Here is an 18,148-nt window from a genome sequence, read left to right on the forward strand (position 1 = left end):
TGTATCCTGAGCTTTGCTATTATAGTTGGATCTTATGATGTTTCTCCCCCTCTACTATCTTGTAGTGGATTGAGTTTTCCCTTTGAAGTTATCTGATCGGATTGAGTTTTCAAGGATTTGAGAACACTTGATGTATGTCTTGCATGTGTTTATCTGTGGTGACAATGGGATATTCACGTGATCTACTTGATGTATGTTTTGGTGATCAACTTGCGGGTTCAGTGACCTTGTGAACTTATGCATAGGGGTTGGCACATGTTTTTGTCTTGACTCTCCGGTAGAAACTTTGGGGCACTCTTTGAAGTTCTTTGTGTTGGTTGAATAGATGAATCTGAGATTGTGTGATGCATATCGTATAATCATACCCACGGATACTTGAGGTGACATTGAAGTATCTAGGTGACATTAGGGTTTTGGTTGATTTGTGTCTTAAGGTGTTATTCTAGTACAAACTCTATGATAGATCGAACGGAAAGAATAGCTTCGCGTTATTTTACTACGGACTCTTGAATAGATCGATCAGAAAGGATAACTTTGAGGTGGTTTCGTACCCTACAATAATCTCTTCGTTTGTTCTCCGCTATTAGTGACTTTGGAGTGACTCTTTGTTGCATGTTGAGGGATAGCTATATGATCCAATTATGTTATTATTGTTGAGAGAACTTGCACTAGTGAAAGTATGAACCCTAGGCCTTGTGTCTTAGCATTGCAATACCATTTACGCTCACTTTTATCGCTTACTACCTTGCTATTTTTATAATTTCAGATTACAAAAACCTATATCTACCATCCATATTGCACTTGTATCACCATCTCTTCGCCGAACTAGTGCACCTATACAATTTACCATTGTATTGGGTGTGTTGGGGACACAAGAGACTCTTTGTTATTTGGTTGCAGGGTTGTTTGAGAGAGACCATCTTCAACCTACGCCTCCCACGGATTGATAAACCTTAGGCCATCCACTTGAGAGAAATTTGCTACTGTCCTACAAACCTCTGCACTTGGAGGCCCAACAATGTCTACAAGAAGGTTGCGTAGTAGACATCAGGTACTTCCTCCCCCAACTAATCAGCCACCGCCGACACCTTCTCTGCCTCCGCAGCAGCCTTCTCTGCCTCTGCAGCAGCCTTCTCTGCCTCCTCCTTATACTGGGACGGTGGCGGCATGACAGCTTTTTCCCAAGCCGCCGTCGAGTCCGAATCGCCATCGGGGTTGGGGCCCCACTTGCCATCGGGGTCGCATTGCGGGCGGCGGCCACCGTTAGAACGGCCACCACCGCCGGAGCCGTCGGCACCTTCTCCGCGATCGCCCCCGCCAGAGCAGGTCGCCATGAGTAGAGCGGGAGGAACGCGCGGGAGGAAACTGAATCGGGGATTGCAGAGGGAAACGGCGGGCGCGTGACCTAATACACGGGCAGCGAAATGGCCGTCGCCCTCCGCCTAACGTCATCCGTCAGCCCGTGCCACGTCGACCCGACAGGTAGGTCCCACCTGTCGGTTTCGCTATTTCCGCGGCTAAACCGGCCAGTCAGTGCTCCGCGTTACTGATTAGTCTCAGAGTTGGTGGTTTTTTATGACATGGCTCAAATCTGGTACTGACCTATTACCCTAGCCCAAGTGTGTGGTGGTTTTGGGTAAATAACTCAAGAATTGACATGTTTTTTCTTTTATATCGATGTCTTCTTCTTTCTTAAATATTATCCAGTTTTTTTCTAATACTAAGCGTTTCTAAGTATTGTAGTATCTGATGATTAAATGTGGCAAACCATCTTGTCAGTTTGTTCAGTTGCTAGCTTCACCTGATTATTTGATAAGCTTGGAGCTCGCACTGCGCTGGTTATATTGAATGGAATGGTCGCATTATATAGTAAACTTACCAGTCGATTATTCTGTTGCAATCCATTCTTCGGCATGCGTCCATTGCTCTATCATTGTCAGGTTTATGTCCCAGATTGTGTTGCTCTTTTTTTTTGCGGTAACCGGTGCAAGGCCGTGTTGCAGAGTTGCAGGCTACTCACAATACCCTTTTGTGTGTGTGATAAATGCACCCACTGCAGACAAATATATTTTTGAAGTGTGGTTACAGGTTACACTGTCAATTCAGTGTACAAGTCAGCGCCTGCATTAACTTATCCCAGTGTGTCTGCTATCTTAAACAAGTGAACAGCTGAAGCTCTTCTTCTATAGCAGTTGCATGAGCTGCCTTAACTGATTTTTTTAAATATATTTTCGGCCCAAGGTTGCAGTTCTTCTAGAGCAATTAAGCGGGCATCTTTAACTGAAATTTTTGATTTTCCGCGCAAGGTTGCAGTTCTTCTAGAGCAATTACATGAGCATCCTTAACTGAATTATTTGATTTTCCGCGCAAGGTTGCATTTCTTATTGTACCAGAGCTCACCGATGGACTGGCTGAGTGAGTACATCGCGATCCGGCAGCAAAAGTTCCTCCATTCTTATCCTGACTTTAGTAGCTGAAGTTGCAGCGAGGTTAACTAGAACTGAAATTCAGTTCAGAAAACCCAGTAGAAACTGATGGGAAAACATGAAGTGTCTTTGAAAAACAATGAAAGGAAACCAAAAGGAGGAATACCATAGAGAAAAAGGTCTGAAAATAAATCAAAATTGGGCGGAGAGAATAGAAGGAACATACTAGGTTGAAATAAAAGATGAAAATGTTTGGAACAAGTTGCCAAAAGAAAATACAGTAAGTCATGCTCATGGTATATTCAGAATAACATTACCTGCTTCTCGCAGACTTGCATCAGTTTCCCCGTATGTAGACATGAAAAAACATTTTGTAAATATGTTTGCCTATCCATTAAATGTGTTACCTACTTAGGGAAAAATATGTGTTTATCCAACTCATGCAAAATGTTCTTGTTCCGAGAAAAAGCATGATAAAGCCTATTGTGCTAGAATCAACTTATTCTGTTCAAAATATATGTACACACACGTGATAATTTTTTATTTCTCAAAAAAATTCATAAACCTGCATGAAAATATTACCCAAGTATCGGTGGAACTCAACAAAGCTAATTAAAATAAAATAAAAGGTAAAATATAATTATAAAACAAATTAAAAGTACTATAAACTCCATGAGAAAATATATAAAAGAGGAATATAAAACTAAAAAGTAAAAAAACATGAAACCAAAATACAAAAATACTGGAAAATCAAACAAGGACATTTTGTTGGGCTTTGTTAAGGTAAGCTAGTGAGTTTTTTCTTTGACCCTTAAGCTAGCTGATTTCTTTTTGTGACATCAAACTTGCTGAATTTTTTTTGCGAGAAAACATCCGATCTATTCATCTTCAATCATGGTAGTACAACGAACACTAGAAATAAAAAAAATTACATCCTGATTCATAGACAACCTAGCGACGGCTACAAGCACTGAAGCGAGCCGAAGATGTGCCGCCGTCATCGCCCCTCCCTCACAGAAGCTGGGCAAAACTTGTTTATAGTAGATAGTCCGAAAGTCATCGTGCTAAGGCCCCATAGGACCAACAACGCTTCAGAACAACAACCGCCGCCGATGAAGTGTAGCGTAGATCGGAAGGATCCAACCTGAAGACACGCGAGCGTAGACGAACGATGAACAGATCCGAGCCAATCCACCAAAGGCAGATCCACCGGAGACACATCCCACACGCCCACCGAAGATGCTAGATGCACCACTGGAAACGGGGGCTAGGCGGGGAGAACTTTATTCCATCTTCAGGACACAAACCCTAACAAAACTCGAAAACGCAACTATGAACGGAGCCCTCCCACCAACAAGGTCCGGGATCTACTGCGCCTCCATGGCTCTAAGGCCACCACAGACGAGAAGGACCAGCGGCGGCGCCGGCGGGATGCGGAGGAGCGGCTGCTTGAGCCCCTACGTGCGCGCGTTGTATAACTTGCTGATTTTGTTAATTGTGATGATCCATCATGGTAATCAAAATGTTACTGTTTTAAGAAAAAGCATGATAAAATCATTTGTTTTAAAATTAATGTACTCTGTTCCAAATATATACACAAACATGAGATAATTCTTTTTATTTCTCAAACAAATTATAAAACAGCATAAAAATATTGTGTACCGGTGGAACACATGAAAGCTTATTGTAGAGAGGATATTTGGTGCAACTCATTGTATTCCATGGAGTAGGTTACATTATATACACAGGATGTCTTGCGTGACAAGGTAACTAATCCTACCATATCTCTAGGAGTTAGCTATACAAGGCTAGAGAAGATAAGACTAGAAATACAAGATATGTCACATTCAACACCCCCCCCCCCCCCCCCCCCCCCGCAGTCGAAGCGTCGGCGTCGGCGATGCAAAGACTGGAACGAAACTCCTGGAATGCAGCGGTTGGAATCCCCTTGGTCATAATGTCGGCAAACTGCTGGGTGGTCGGTACATGAAGAACACGAAGCTGACCCAACTGTACCTTCTCGCGGACGAAGTGAACAACAAGTTCAATATGCTTAGTGCGCTTGTGCTGCACTGGGTTGGCCGCGAGATAGGTGGCCGAAACATTATCACAGTAAACCACCGTGGCTTTCGGGGTGGAAACCCAAAGTTCGCCAAGTAACTGACGGAGCCAACATGTCTCGGCAACAACATTGGCGATGGCACGGTACTCGGCCTCCGCACTCGAGCGGGAGACAGGGGCTGCCGCTTGGAGGACCAAGAAATGAGAGAGTCACCAAAGAAGACACAATATCCTGATGTGGACCGTCGAATGTCAGGACAGCCAGCCCAATCCGCATCAGTGTAAGCGAGCAGCTCGGTGGAGGTAGAGGCACGAAGACGAAGTCCGAAGGTTGGTGTGCCACGAATATACCGAAGAATGCGCTCGACCAAGGACCAGTGAACATCACGGGGCGAGTGCATATGCAAGCAAACTTGCTGGACTGCAGACTGAATGTCTGGTCTGGTGAGCGTGAGATACTGAAGAGCACCAACAATACTACGGTAGAGAGCGGCATCGGTAGCAGGTTGCCCAGTAGTGGCAGAAAGCTTCGGCTTGGCCTCAGCAGGTTTGCAGTCGGTCATACCAGCACGATCTAGGAGATCAAGAACATACTGTCCTTGATGGAGAAAAAATCCGGAGGCATCACGTCGCACATTAATGCCGAGGAAGAAGTGCAATGCGCCCAAGTCCTTCAGCCGAAACTCAAAACCAAGACGACCGATGATGTCGCGAAGTATGTCCGCGCGAGAGGCGGTGATGACAATATCGTCCACATACAAGAGAAGCATGGCGACATGATTAGCTCGATGAAGCACAAATAGCGATGTGTCCGAGGTGGTGCTGCGAAACCCAAGAGCAGTGAGGAATGCTGCAATGCGGTGATACCAAGCACGAGGCGCCTGCTTCAGACCATAGAGAGACCATGAGAGCAAGCAGACATCATCAGGCCGAGTGGGATCAACAAAAGTAGTAGGCTGCTGACATAGAACACGCTCCTAGAGATGACCATAAAGAAAAGCGTTGTTGATGTCGAGCTGATGAATAGGCCAATGACGAGATGCAGCGAGCTGAAGGACAACACGAATCATGGCGGGTTTCACAACCGGAGAAAAGGTCTCCGAGAAATCAACGCCAGCACGTTGTGCGAAGCCACGAACAACCCAACAGGCCTTGTACCTGTCCAAAGAGCCATCCAGAAGGAACTTATGCCGAAATACCCACTTGCCAGTAATGATGTTAGCTCCAGGGGAACTTATGCCGAAATACCCACTTGGCGACGAGGGCATCATACTCAGAGCGCATGGCGGCAAGCCAATGCGGATCACTCAACACAGAACGCACCGAGCGCGGTACGGGTGAGACGACCGTGACGCTGAGGTTATGATAGCGAGGGTTTGGTTGCCGGATCCCGTCCTTGGCACGTGTCACCATATAATGATGAGGCGGTGGAGGCGGTGGCCGAGACGGCCGTCGAGGAGGAGCCACAGCCTCGGGAGAAGGCAGGGCGACGGTGACAGCCGGTGACGAGGCGGCAGGCAAAGCCGGAGACGGGACCGCCGATGAGGACGGCGTGACCGCAGCCGAGACGGCGGGTGACGAGGGCGACGAGGCCGCAGGTGGCGACGACGAAACCGCGGGCAAGGCCGCGGGTGGCAGCACCAGCGATGGCGACGGGGCCACGGACAAAGCCGCGGGTGGCCGTACCAGCAGCGGCGATGGAGCCGCGGACGAGGCCGCGGGTGGCCACGATGGCGACGGCGACAGGGCCGTGGGTGACCGCGATGGCGACGGCGACAGGGCCGCAGGTGCAGCCGCGGGTGGCGGGGAGGCCGCGACGTGCATGGGCGACGCCGACCGAGGCAATGTCGGCTCCTCCTGAGCCGGCGAGCGAGGCCCCGCCGAGAGGCCTGATGGGCCCGCCAAAGAAGAGGGCGGGCGCGGCGAAGGAAGCGCAAGGGCTCCCCGAGACCGTCGAGTGGGAGCATCCGAGGTCGGAGCTGCTATCGATGAAACCTGCTCAAAGGGAAAAACAGCTTCATCAAAGTAAACGTGCTGTGAGACGAACACTCGACGAGAGACCGGGTCAAAGCAGCGAAAGCCTTTGGTGTTGGGTTGATAACCAAGAAAGACACAAGTGAGAGAGCGTCGTGCGAGCTTGTGGGGCGCGGTAGCGGCCATATTGGGATAACACAAGCAACCAAAGACGTGGAGATCATCATAGGATGGAGGAGACCCAAACAGAAGATGGTGAGGGGTATAGTTCCAGCGTGGTTTACAAGGCCGGAGGTTGAGAAGGAGAGTGGCGGTGGTGAGTGCATCGGGCCAAAAGCGAGGTGGCATGTGTGCATGAAAGAGCAAAGCGCGGACACTCCCATTGAGGGTGCGGAGAACACGTTCGGCACAGCCGTTTTGTTGGGATGTGTATGGACAAGTTAAGCGAAATATGGTGCCATGAGTCGAGAGGAGATGGCAAATGGCGAGGTTATCAAATTCTTTTCCGTTATCGGTTTGAAGATGAGCAATGGTGCGATGAAAATGGGTGTTGACATAGGCATAAAATGAGTGGAGGGTGGAGGCGACATCGGATTTGCGGCGTAACGGAAAAGTCCAAGTGAAGTGTGAAAAATCATCTAAAATCACAAGGTAATATGATAAACCCGAATTGCTAGACACTGGGGATGTCCAAACATCACAATGAATAATATCAAAGGGAAAAGTAGCAATTGATGAAGATGAAGAAAACGGTAGACGAACGTGTTTTCCTATGCGGCAAGCATGACAAGTATGAGCCACTGATTTATTACATGAAAAGGGAAAAGTGCTCAAAATTTTATGAAGAGCGTCGGCGCCGGCATGACCGAGACGAGCGTGCCAAAGCGAGACGTCGGCATGGAGAGCAACCGGGCCACTGCGTGTAGAAGCACCGTATGGGTAGAGATCATCGGGAGAGTCACATTGATGCAGAACCCTCCGGGAGCGAGCATCCTTAATAGAAAAACCGAGAGCGTCAAACTCAACAGTGACAGGATTTTCACGAGTAAGAGTACAAACAGAACAAAGATTTTTAATTAAGGATGGTGAAACGAGCACATTAATGAGAGTTAAAGAAGAAGAGGGTAACGGAAGGGAGGATGAACCATGATGGGTGATGGGAAGAGAGCTTCCATCACCAACCATGATGCGGGAGGAGAAGGGATAGGAAGGGGCACTAGATAAGACACCGGGGTTGGAGGCCATGTGAGCAGCGGCGCCGGTGTCCATGTACCAATCGCCGCCTCCGTTGTAGGTGCTCGACGAGGGGGTAGCATGAAGGGCGGAGAGAAGCGCCGGGTCGTAGACCGGAGGGGCGCCACCATATGCACAATAGCCCGGCGCACCGCCGTACGCCGAGGGACCACCATAGGCCGACGGGCCACCGTTGGCCGCGGCGGTGCCATACGCGGCAGAGACCGGTGCGATCAGCAGCGCCTGAGGGGTGCTCGGCCGTGGCCCGAGAATGCCCGGAGCTGGTGGGCGGGGGACGGGCATGGAGTAGGCGTGCACTACTCCCATACATGGGTTATACCCCGAGAGCCACGGCGGGGGAGGTGCAGCCGCCGCGGGCGCAGGGGCGCGGCGTCGTGTTGGAGTTGCTGCCCCGGCCCCCGCGACCCTTCTGCTTGCGGCCGCCAGAGGGCGCAGGCGTGGGTGGTGGGGCAGGAGCGGGAGCGCGCGGCCCCGACTGGGTTGGGGAAGAGCCGTGGCCGGCGGCGAGGCCGACGTGGAGAGCGGCGTGGGTCGCCTGCCGAGCGGTGTGACGGAGACGCTTTTCCTCCATGCCAAGATATGTGACCGCCTTCGCGTACGTCGCCGTGATGAGGGAGAGGTTGGCGGCGGAGGAGGTTGGTGAGGAGGCCCGAGTCATCGATGGTCATGCCGACGTCGCGTAGCTCATCGGCGAGAACCTTCAGCCGCGTGCAGTACTCGTCGATCGAAAGATCGTTTTGCTGCATAGTGAAGAACTCCCCTTGAAGAAAGACACGGCGCTGTAGTTGATTGTCGAGGAAGAGATCACACAGGCGCGTCCACATAGCATACGCGGACGGATCGCAGGCGTTCACCATGTTGAAGAGGCTGCCGGAGATGGTGAGGAAGAGCCACTTGACGATGCAGGCGTCCACAGCGAGCCACTCGTCGTCGTCCTTCATGTCGCGGATGGCAACGCTCCCGTCAACATGCTCGATGAGACGGTAAGAGCGGAACAGCAGCGCGAAGTACGTGCGCCATGCGTTGTAGGATGGCGAGTCGAGGTCGAGGATGACAGGTACGTGGTCCTTGATGTGAATCTCGTTGAGGCGATCGGAGGTGAACATGGCACCGGAAAAGGAACCGGCGTCGGATGCGTCAGCCTTGGCCATGGAGACGGTGGGTAGTTAGGGTTTTTGGTGGTGGTGAGAGGAGGAGGGAGAAGGCGGCGGCGGCTACAGAGGGAAGAGGGTAGCGGCGGCGGCCCTGAGGGTTTCGGGAGAGAGGTGGTGAGGGCAGGGGGAAGAAGAGAAGCGGCAGCGGCAGCGGCTACGGGAGATGTGGCGGCGGCTTGAGGTGAGGGAAGGAGGAGGCGGCGGCGGTGGCTACGGGGGGAGTAGCGACGGCGGCGGTGGTAGGGTTTAGGAGTTGGCGCGGCGGCGACTAGGGGTAGGCGCGGCGGCTTAGGGGTGCGGAAGCGACAGAAGATCGCGGTAAAACTGATACCACGTAGCGAGGATATTTGGTGCAACTCATTGTATTCCATGGAGTAGGTTACATTATATACACAGGATGTCTTGCGTGAGAAAGGTAACTAATCCTACCATATCTTTAGGAGTTAGCTATACAAGGCTAGAGAAGATAAGACTAAAAATACAAGATATGTCACGTTCAACACTTATTACAAAAAAGTAAAAGGCAACTCAAAAAACAAAAATAAAAGTAAAAGGGGAATATAAATATAAAATAAATACAAATATTGGAAGGTAAGAATACTGGAAGAATACATGAAACTAAAATGCAAGAATACTGGAAGATCAAACAACGGTATTTTATTGGGATTTTGTAAGGTAAGCTGCCTAGTTTTTCTCTGAAATTTAAGCTAGCTGATTTTTTGTGACATCAAACTAGTTAATTATGTTGCCTATGCCTCCTCCCCAAGAAAAGGCTAGGTTTTCTCTATCTCCCTCCGGCGCTGCCCGCCGGTCCGTCTCGTCTCCGGTGGCCTTAGGGCCATTGCGGCGCGGTGGATCCCGGTCCTTGCGGGTGGGAGGGCTCTGTCTTTAGGCGTTCCTTCGAGTTTTGTTAGGGTTTGTGTCCCACTCAGGAAAACGAGACGGTGCCAGCTCACTGAAGATAGGATAAGGTTCTTCCTGTCTAGTCGCCATTTGGGTGGTGCGTCTAGCATCGTCGGTGGGCATGTGGAGGTATGTCTCCGGCGGATCTGTCCTTGGTGGATTTTAGCAAATCTTATCGTAGTTTGTCTACGTTCATGTGTCTTCAAGTTGGATCCTTCCGATCTACGCTACTCTTCAATGGCGGCGGTTGCTGTTCTAGTGCACTGGTCCTAAGAGGCCTTAGCACGACGACTTTCCGACTGCAAGTTTTGCCTGGCTCCGGCGAGGGTGGGGTGTTGACGGCGGTGCATCGTTGGCTCGCTTCAATGCTTCTAGTCGTCGCTAGGTGGTCTATGGATCTGGATGTAATTCTTATTATTTCTAGTGTTCTTTGTACTGCCAAGATTGAAGATGAATAGATTGTGAGTTTTTGCACCAAAAACCTTGTTAATTATGTTAGTTGTGATGATACATCTAGTTAACTAACCTCACCACCAGTTTTTCTGGAATCGTTCTCACCTCTCAAACCCTAGAGAGGAGATTTTCTGGATGGACCGCGCCGCCATCTCTTATCCGGTGGTAGGTCGCCACCTCCTCCACTGCTGATATGGGAGTGCCGGAAAGCCCTGATCTCTAGTATTCCCCTCTTTGATACTTTTACTAGGGTTGCGCGGCAGCGCCGTCGGTGTGGCGAATAAAGTTTCCTCGAGCCTCCCCATCTCAACAATGTCGGCTGCGATGGTACGATGGCTCGTTGTCGTAAATCATTGTTGACCTATCTATCTGGCTAGGTGAGGGTCTGTTGATTTTGCCAGCGTGGCAGTAACGGCTGCTTCCCTTCGCTGTTTGGCGTGGCAGTGACCATCTCGGCTCATAAAGCAGCGTTGCCGTAGATTTTCGTTCAGTACATGAAGAAGCAGCTATGTATGACGGTTCACAACCTGTTCAGCTATTAACTAGAACTAGTCCGGGCATCAAATAATATGGTGTACGTACGTATAGGCCTACGGTGCTGGCATGCACGTGGTTTTGGATCGATCTTGCCATCCCACTTGAACTTGATGGTCTGCTAATCACTTCTTCATGCATGGCTACTTGACCCAACGACTTGATTGATTACATGGGCGGCGTCGTCGTTTACTTCGACTCCAGCTCTTGCTTGCCATCGGCAGTGACAACCACTTGCCCACGTCGTTAACCCCGCGGGCCTATCCTAGCCCACGGTTAATCATCCAGCTAATTAACATGCATGCATGCATGGTTATTTGACCGTAAGATAAAATGGTAATCATGCATGCAAGTAGCATAAACGGATACAGATGTAATTAGTCCAGACATTCAGTGGTGGTGTAGGCTTAATTACCTTGACAAGATGATCCGTGGTGCCGGCATGAACGTGGTTTGGATTTTTGCCATCTGCTAGTACAATACCCTCCAACTCCAAATTCAACTACCGAAACTTCCAGGTTGCTGCCTCCTCTGCTCTAATGTCAACTATTCAAGCCTGGAGCTAGATGTATTCATCAGTGGATGCTTGAATGCATGTGTTTTTAGAACTGTTGACCCAACGTGGATGCGATCACGATTAGAAGTCAGTCATCTCGTTTACTTTTACCTGCACCAATTAAGGCACTAATTATTCTAAGCCTCCACCTACAGTAGAGACATCACTTCGTCAACAACTCCACCAACACCCCCAACATGCATGGCCGGAAGCACCACTATAAATATCCATTGATATTTCGCTTACAACTCATCTCATCTTGCAAGAGTACACACTTCCATAAAACACACACAATGGTAGGCACAAAGCTAGTAGCCCTCGGCTATGTTTTCCTCTTGAGCATTGGACTGGCCAATGCTGCAAGGGTGGTTAGATTCGGCAGTGGAAGCGCCACGGGAACGGGAGAGGGAGGAGGAGAGGGTGGGGGAATTGTGAGTGGTGGTGGCTCGGGTGCTGGGAGTGGAACTGGGTCTGGCGTTAGTTCTAGTAGTGGTAGCCATGCAAGCGGTGGAGGTGGAGGTGGCGGCGGAGGCGGTGGCCAAAATGGTGGAACTGGATATGGTAGCGGGTCCGGCTCTGGCTCCGGTTCCAGTCAATATAGTCAAGGATCTTCATATCCTTATGGTGGTGGCTATGGTGGATATACTAGCGCTGGCGGTGCCGGTGGTGGCGGTGGTGGAGGGAAAGCTAGTGGTTATCAAGGATCTAGTGGATATGGGGCTGGTAGTGGCACTGGTTCTGGCTCAGCTACAGCTACTAACAATTGGTATAGACAAGGTAGTACAAATGCAGATGCTGGTGGAAACGGTGGTGGCAATGGTGGAGGAAGAAATGGTGGGAGTGGTGCAGGCAAAGGTGCTGGATCTGGGTATGGCAATGCCAACCCCTAGTTCCCTTCATGTGAGGAATCTAAAAAAATGGAGCCCAACCTACTGTACTGTGTCAAATTGATAGCTTTGACTATTTTTTCATTTATTTGTTATCATTTAACATATTATCAAATAAGGGCTTCATTGTTCTATTGGAAAATGTACTAGTGTTCGTGATATATTCCAAGAATGTTACATGTCAATGTATCACTATTTATATGTATTAAGTTATATACCATCATTTTGGCTGACCGACTTGCAATGGAAACTCTTTGCGTGTCTTATGGTTATGTAACAGAAGTTGCTCACTTATGGTTAAGTTCCAAAAATTATCATTTCGACAATACATGTCATTTCACGAACGGCGTCAGTCATGTATTGCATAACTCACATCCACCACTTTAGTTTTGCGTAAACTTCTCTCGCTGGGTAGTGCTTCTGGGGAGTTCCAAGGCTACGAACCCCCATAGTGAAACCACACCCCAATATCCTACACATCCTCGGTCATACACACATTGCCTTAAGAGAGTGTTGATCATCACAAGCCGTACTAGGTCGCACCTGTCATGACTTTGTGTCATGAAGTCATGAATGGTGTGAGGATGCATGGCCTAATTTTCTTATATTTATATTTTTATTACACTGCCATTTTTTTGTATGATCCACTTGTTAGATTAGAAACTTAGCTTTACAACTTTGGAACTTCATTTCCATCGATCACAATGGTGGAAATTTTTATTCCAATGTTGTGCTTTAATATTTTTTGAATGTTGACATATCTTTCAAAGTTATGGTTGTCCAAAGTGCCTTTCTTTTGTCAAAGTCGTTACTTCTTTTTATGAAGTCATGTATTAAATTTTTTCGAAAGCTTGTACAGTTTTTGACAATTGTGGTTGTTCTTACACTTTGCGAAATTTGATTTCTCAAGATGTAAAGTTTGTTCTCCGGTCTTCAATAGTTATTGTTCAAATGTCTAGGAGCTCAGAATAATTTTTCTACAAAGCTATTTTTTTGCTGAAACGTGGGGTTTCATTTATTGATAATAGTGTATTTACAACCCTTCAGAAGGAGCTAAAAAATAGCAGATATGCAGATGGATCTGTTTGCACTCGTAGCAGCTACCTGCGCGAGAGCACGAGCAACCTTATTTTCTACCTGTGGTGTATCCTTGTACTGGTACATTGCAACGATCTGTTTGTCTCCTCCATCCTTCAGGGTATTGATGATGTTAGGCAACGCAGTAATTTCAAACAATTTCCTACGATCACGCAAGATATATCTAGGAGAAGCATAGCAACGAGCGGGGAGAGTGTGTCCACGTACCCTCGTAGACCGAAAGCGGAAGCGTTTTATCAACGCGGTTGATGTAGTCGTACGTCTTCACGATCCGACCGATCCTAGCACCGAACGTACGGCACCTCCGTGTTCAGCACACGTTCAGCTCGATGACGTCCCTCGTACTCTTGATCCAGTTGAGGCCGAGGGAGAGTTTCGTCAGCATGACGGCGTGGCGACGGTGATGATGAAGTTACCGGCGCAGGGCTACGCCTAAGCACTACGACGATATGGCCGAGGTGTGTAACTGTGGAGGGGGCCACCGCACACGGCTAAAATATCAACTTGTGTGTCCTAGGGTGCCCCCCTCCCCACGTATATAAAGGAGGGGGAGGAGGAGGCCAGCCAAGGGGGAGGCGCGCCATGGGGGGGAGTCCTACTAGGACTCCAAACCTAGTAGGATTCGCCCCCGCTTTCCTATTCCAAGTGGGAGAAGGGGGGAAGGAGGAGGAGGAGAGAAGGAAGGAGGGGCGCGCCTCCCCCTCCTGGATTGGGGCAAGGGGGCGCGCGCCACCTCCTGGCCAACCCTCTCTCTTCTCCACTAAGGCCCATGAGGCCCAATAGCTTCCCGAAGGGGGTTCCGGTAACCCCCGGTACTCCAAAACTTATCCGAAACGACCCGAACCACTCCTGTGTTCGAATGTAGTCTGCCAATATATGAATCTTTATGTCTCGACCATTTCGAGACTCCTCGTCATGTCCATGATCTCATTCGGGACTCCGAACAAACTTCGGTCATCAACACACATAACTAATAATACAAATCGTCATCGAACGTTAAGCGTGCGGACCCTACGGGTTCGAGAACTATGTAGACATGACCGAGACACATCTCCGGTCAATAACCAATAGTGGAACCTGGATGCTCATATTTTCTCCTACATATTCTACGAAGATCTTTATCGGTCAAACCGCATAACAACCTACGTTGTTCCCTTTGTCATCGGTATGTTACTTGCCCGAGATTTGATCGTCGGTATCATCATACCTAGTTCAATCTCGTTACCGGCAAGTCTCTTTACTCGTTCCGTAATGCGTCATCCCGCAACTAACTCATTAGTCACACTGCTTGCAAGGCTTATAGTGATGTGCATGACCAAGAGGGCCCAGAGATACCTTACCGAAACACGGAGTGACAAATCCTAATCTCGATCTATGCCAACTCAACAAACACCATCGGAGACACCTGTAGAGCATCTTTATAACCACCCAGTTATGTTGTGACGTTTGATAGGACACTAAGTGTTCCTCCGTTATTCGGGAGTTGCATAATCTCATAGTCATAGGAACATGTATAAGTCATGAAGAAAGCAATAGCAATAAACTAAACGATCATAGTGCTAAGCTAACGGATGGGTCTTGTCCATCACATCATTCTCTAATGATGTGATCCCATTCACCAAATGACAACACATGTCTATGGCTAGGAAACTTAACCATCTTTGATTAACGAGCTAGTCAAGTAGAGGCATACTAGGGACACTCTGTTTGTCTATGTATTCACACATGTACTAGGTTTCCGGTTAATACAATTCTAGCATGAATAATAAACATTTATCATGATATAAGGAAATATAAATAACAACTTTATTATTGCCTCTAGGGCATATTTCCTTCAGTCTCCCACTTACACTAGAGTCAATAATCTAGATTACATAGTAATGATTCTTACACCCATGGAGCCTTGGTGCTGATCATGTTTTGCTCGTGAGAGAGGCTTAGTCAACGGGTCTGCAATATTCAGATCCGTATGTATCTTGCAAATCTCTGTGTCCCCTTCCGACACTTGATGATGGATGGAACTGAAGCGTCTCTTGATGTGCTTGGTTCTCTTGTGAAATCTGGATTCCTTTGCCAAGGCTATTGCTACAGTATTGTCACAAAAGATTTTCATTGGACTCGATGCACTTGGTATGACACCTAGATCGGATATGAACTCCTTCATTTGCTGCGTCTGAAGCAGCTATGTACTCCGCTTCACACTGAAACGTCAATTTTGCATCATGCTTTTATATTGATATTTATTGCATCATGGGATGTTATTACACATTATGTCACAATACTTATGCCCTTTCTCTCTTATTTTACAAGGTTTACATGAAGAGGGAGAATGCCGGCAGCTGGATTTCTGGGCTGGAAAAGGAGGAAATATTAGAGACCTATTCTGCACAACTCCAAAAGTCCTGAAACTCCACAAAAGTCAGTTTTGGAATATATTAAAAATATTGGGCAAAGAAAGCACCAGAGGGGGCCACACACTGTCCACGAGAGTGGAGGGCGCGTCCTACCCCCCTGGGCGCGCCCCCTGCCTCGTGGGCCACCTGGAAGCACCCCGATGCCCATCCTCTGGTATAAGGTGTCTTTTGCCATGGAAAAAATTATACGGAAGCTTTCGGGACGAAGCGCCTCCGTCTCGAGGCGGAACCTTGGCGGAACCAATATAGGGCTCCGGCAGAGCTGTTCTGCTGGGGAAACATCCCTCCGGGAGGGGGAAATCGTCACCATCGTCATCACCATCGATCCTCTCATCGGGAGGGGGTCAATCTTCATAAACATCTTCACCAGCACCATCTCTTCTCAAACCCTAGTTCATCTCTTGTATCCGATCTTTGTCTGAAAACATCAGATTGGTACCTGTGGGTTGCTAGTAGTGTTGATTACTCCTTGTAGTTGATGCTAGTTGGTTCATTCGGTGGAAGATTATATGTTCAGATCCTTTATGCAGATTAATACCCCTCTAATTATGAACATGAATATGATTTGTGACTAGTTACGTTTGTTCCTGAGGACATGGGAGAAGTCTTGTTATAAGTAGTCATGTGAATTTTGTATTCGTTCGATATTTTGATGAGATGTATGTTGTCTTTCCTCTAGTGGTGTTCTGTGAACGTCGACTACATGACACTTCACCATTGTTTGGGCCTAGGGGAAGGCATTGGGAAGTAATAAGTAGATGATGGGTTGCTAGAGTGACGGAAGCTTAAACCCTAGTTTATGCATTGCTTCGTAAGGGGCTAATTTGGATCCATATGTTTCATGCTATGGTTAGGTTTACCTTAATTCTTCTTTCGTAGTTGCAGATGCTTGGGAGTGGGGTTAGTCATAAGTGGGATGCTTTTCCAAGGAAGGGCAGTACCCAAGCACCGGTCCACCCACATATCAAATTATCAAAGTAACGAACGCGAATCATATGAGCATGATGAAAACTAGCTTGACGATAATTCCCATGTGTCCTGAGGAGCGCTTTCTTTTATATAAGAGTTTGTCCAGGCTTGTTGAAAGGACTATGATAGATCCCCTATACTTGTGGGTCATCAAGACCCTTTTCTGGCGCCGTTGCCAGGGAGTGAAGCGCCTTTGGTAGGTGGAATTTAGTAAGGAAAAATTTATATAGTGTGCTGAAATTTACTGTCACTTGTTACTATGGAAAATAATCCTTTGAGGGGCTTGTTCGGGGTATCTTCACCCCGACCAGTAGAGCAAAGAGTTGCTCCTCAACCTACTGAAACTACTGAAAATGTTTACTTTGAAATTCCTTCGGGTTTGATAGAGAAACTGCTAGCTAATCCTTTTACAGGAGATGGAACATTACATCCCGATATGCACCTAATCTATCACTAGTGCAGAACCGGCCTTTATCACCGGTTCGTAAGGGCCTTTAGTGCCGGTTCTGCAACCGGCACTATGGAGTGGAGACTAAAGGCCCCCCCCCTTTAGTACCGGTTTGGCACGAACCGGCGCTAACGTGCCACCACGTGGCACGAGCCAGGCCCGGGTGCGTGTAGGACATTAGTACCGGTTGGTAACACCAACCGGTACCAAATGTTTGGGTGTGTTTTGGTTTTCATTTTTATTTTTCCTTTAGTTTTGTGTTTTCAATTTAATTTAGTGATTGTTTTACAATATAATGAGTTGTTAAATCATTAGGTGAAAGTACCGCAGATTAGTTTCGACTGGATGCATGTGGATCCTAGCTAAGTGATCAGGTATATGCCATATCCATATTACTTGATCACTTACTGATCTAAGTAATATGGATATGGCATATACTTGATCACTTAGCTAGGATCCATCCAGTTGATACTAATATGCGGTTTCTTTCATAAATGATATAATAACTCATCATCATCATCATCATCATCATCATCATATTAATATAAAAACTCTTGCATCATATCATCACCAACAACAGTATATACTAGCTAGCAAAGATATCATCGAGTTCAACATGGTCATGATATGATAAGCGTTCATAACACCACAAAAGCAAATCACTCTTTGAGATTAAGTTCAGGACGAAGAACACGGATACGCATGAGAGGACAACAAGTACTAAGAGCATGATAACTAGCTAAATCACTCCTGCTGCTCTGTCTCAGGTAAAATAGCATAGAACATGTATAGCTCTCCTGATTCATCATATTGGAGCATGCAGATGAACATGTCTCCTAATCATGGGCTGCGCTTCTGATTGCTGCCCCCTATTACTTCTCTGCGATCGTTAACAATTTTGCACCAATCATTCACTATTAAGCATTCATTGCTTTCAGAAATCCTGAATGCACTCATGTGCACTGTAGGATATCTTGGCCGTAAGCTAACAATTGACATGCGACCTTTAGTCTCGAT

General features: G+C 47.7%; 1 protein-coding gene across 1 annotated transcript; it reads left to right on the plus strand.

Annotated features, from left to right (window-relative positions):
- The first annotated feature begins 11,585 nt into the window (after window positions 1-11,585).
- On the plus strand, window positions 11,586-12,425 carry LOC120970535 (uncharacterized). The gene has a single exon (XM_040397559.3). It carries the CDS (start codon window positions 11,609-11,611, stop codon window positions 12,203-12,205), a length of 597 nt encoding a protein of 198 aa, XP_040253493.3. The 5' UTR covers window positions 11,586-11,608; the 3' UTR covers window positions 12,206-12,425.
- Window positions 12,426-18,148: the final 5,723 nt, after the last annotated feature.

Source organism: Aegilops tauschii, chromosome 3, assembly GCF_002575655.3.
Source record: "Aegilops tauschii subsp. strangulata cultivar AL8/78 chromosome 3, Aet v6.0, whole genome shotgun sequence".
Classification (NCBI taxonomy): Eukaryota; Viridiplantae; Streptophyta; class Magnoliopsida; order Poales; family Poaceae; genus Aegilops; species Aegilops tauschii.

Excerpts from the sequence above, each read along its gene's own strand:
- LOC120970535 (XM_040397559.3), top strand. The coding sequence starts at position 11,609 with ATGGTAGGCACAAAGCTAGTAGCCCTCGGCTATGTTTTCCTCTTGAGC.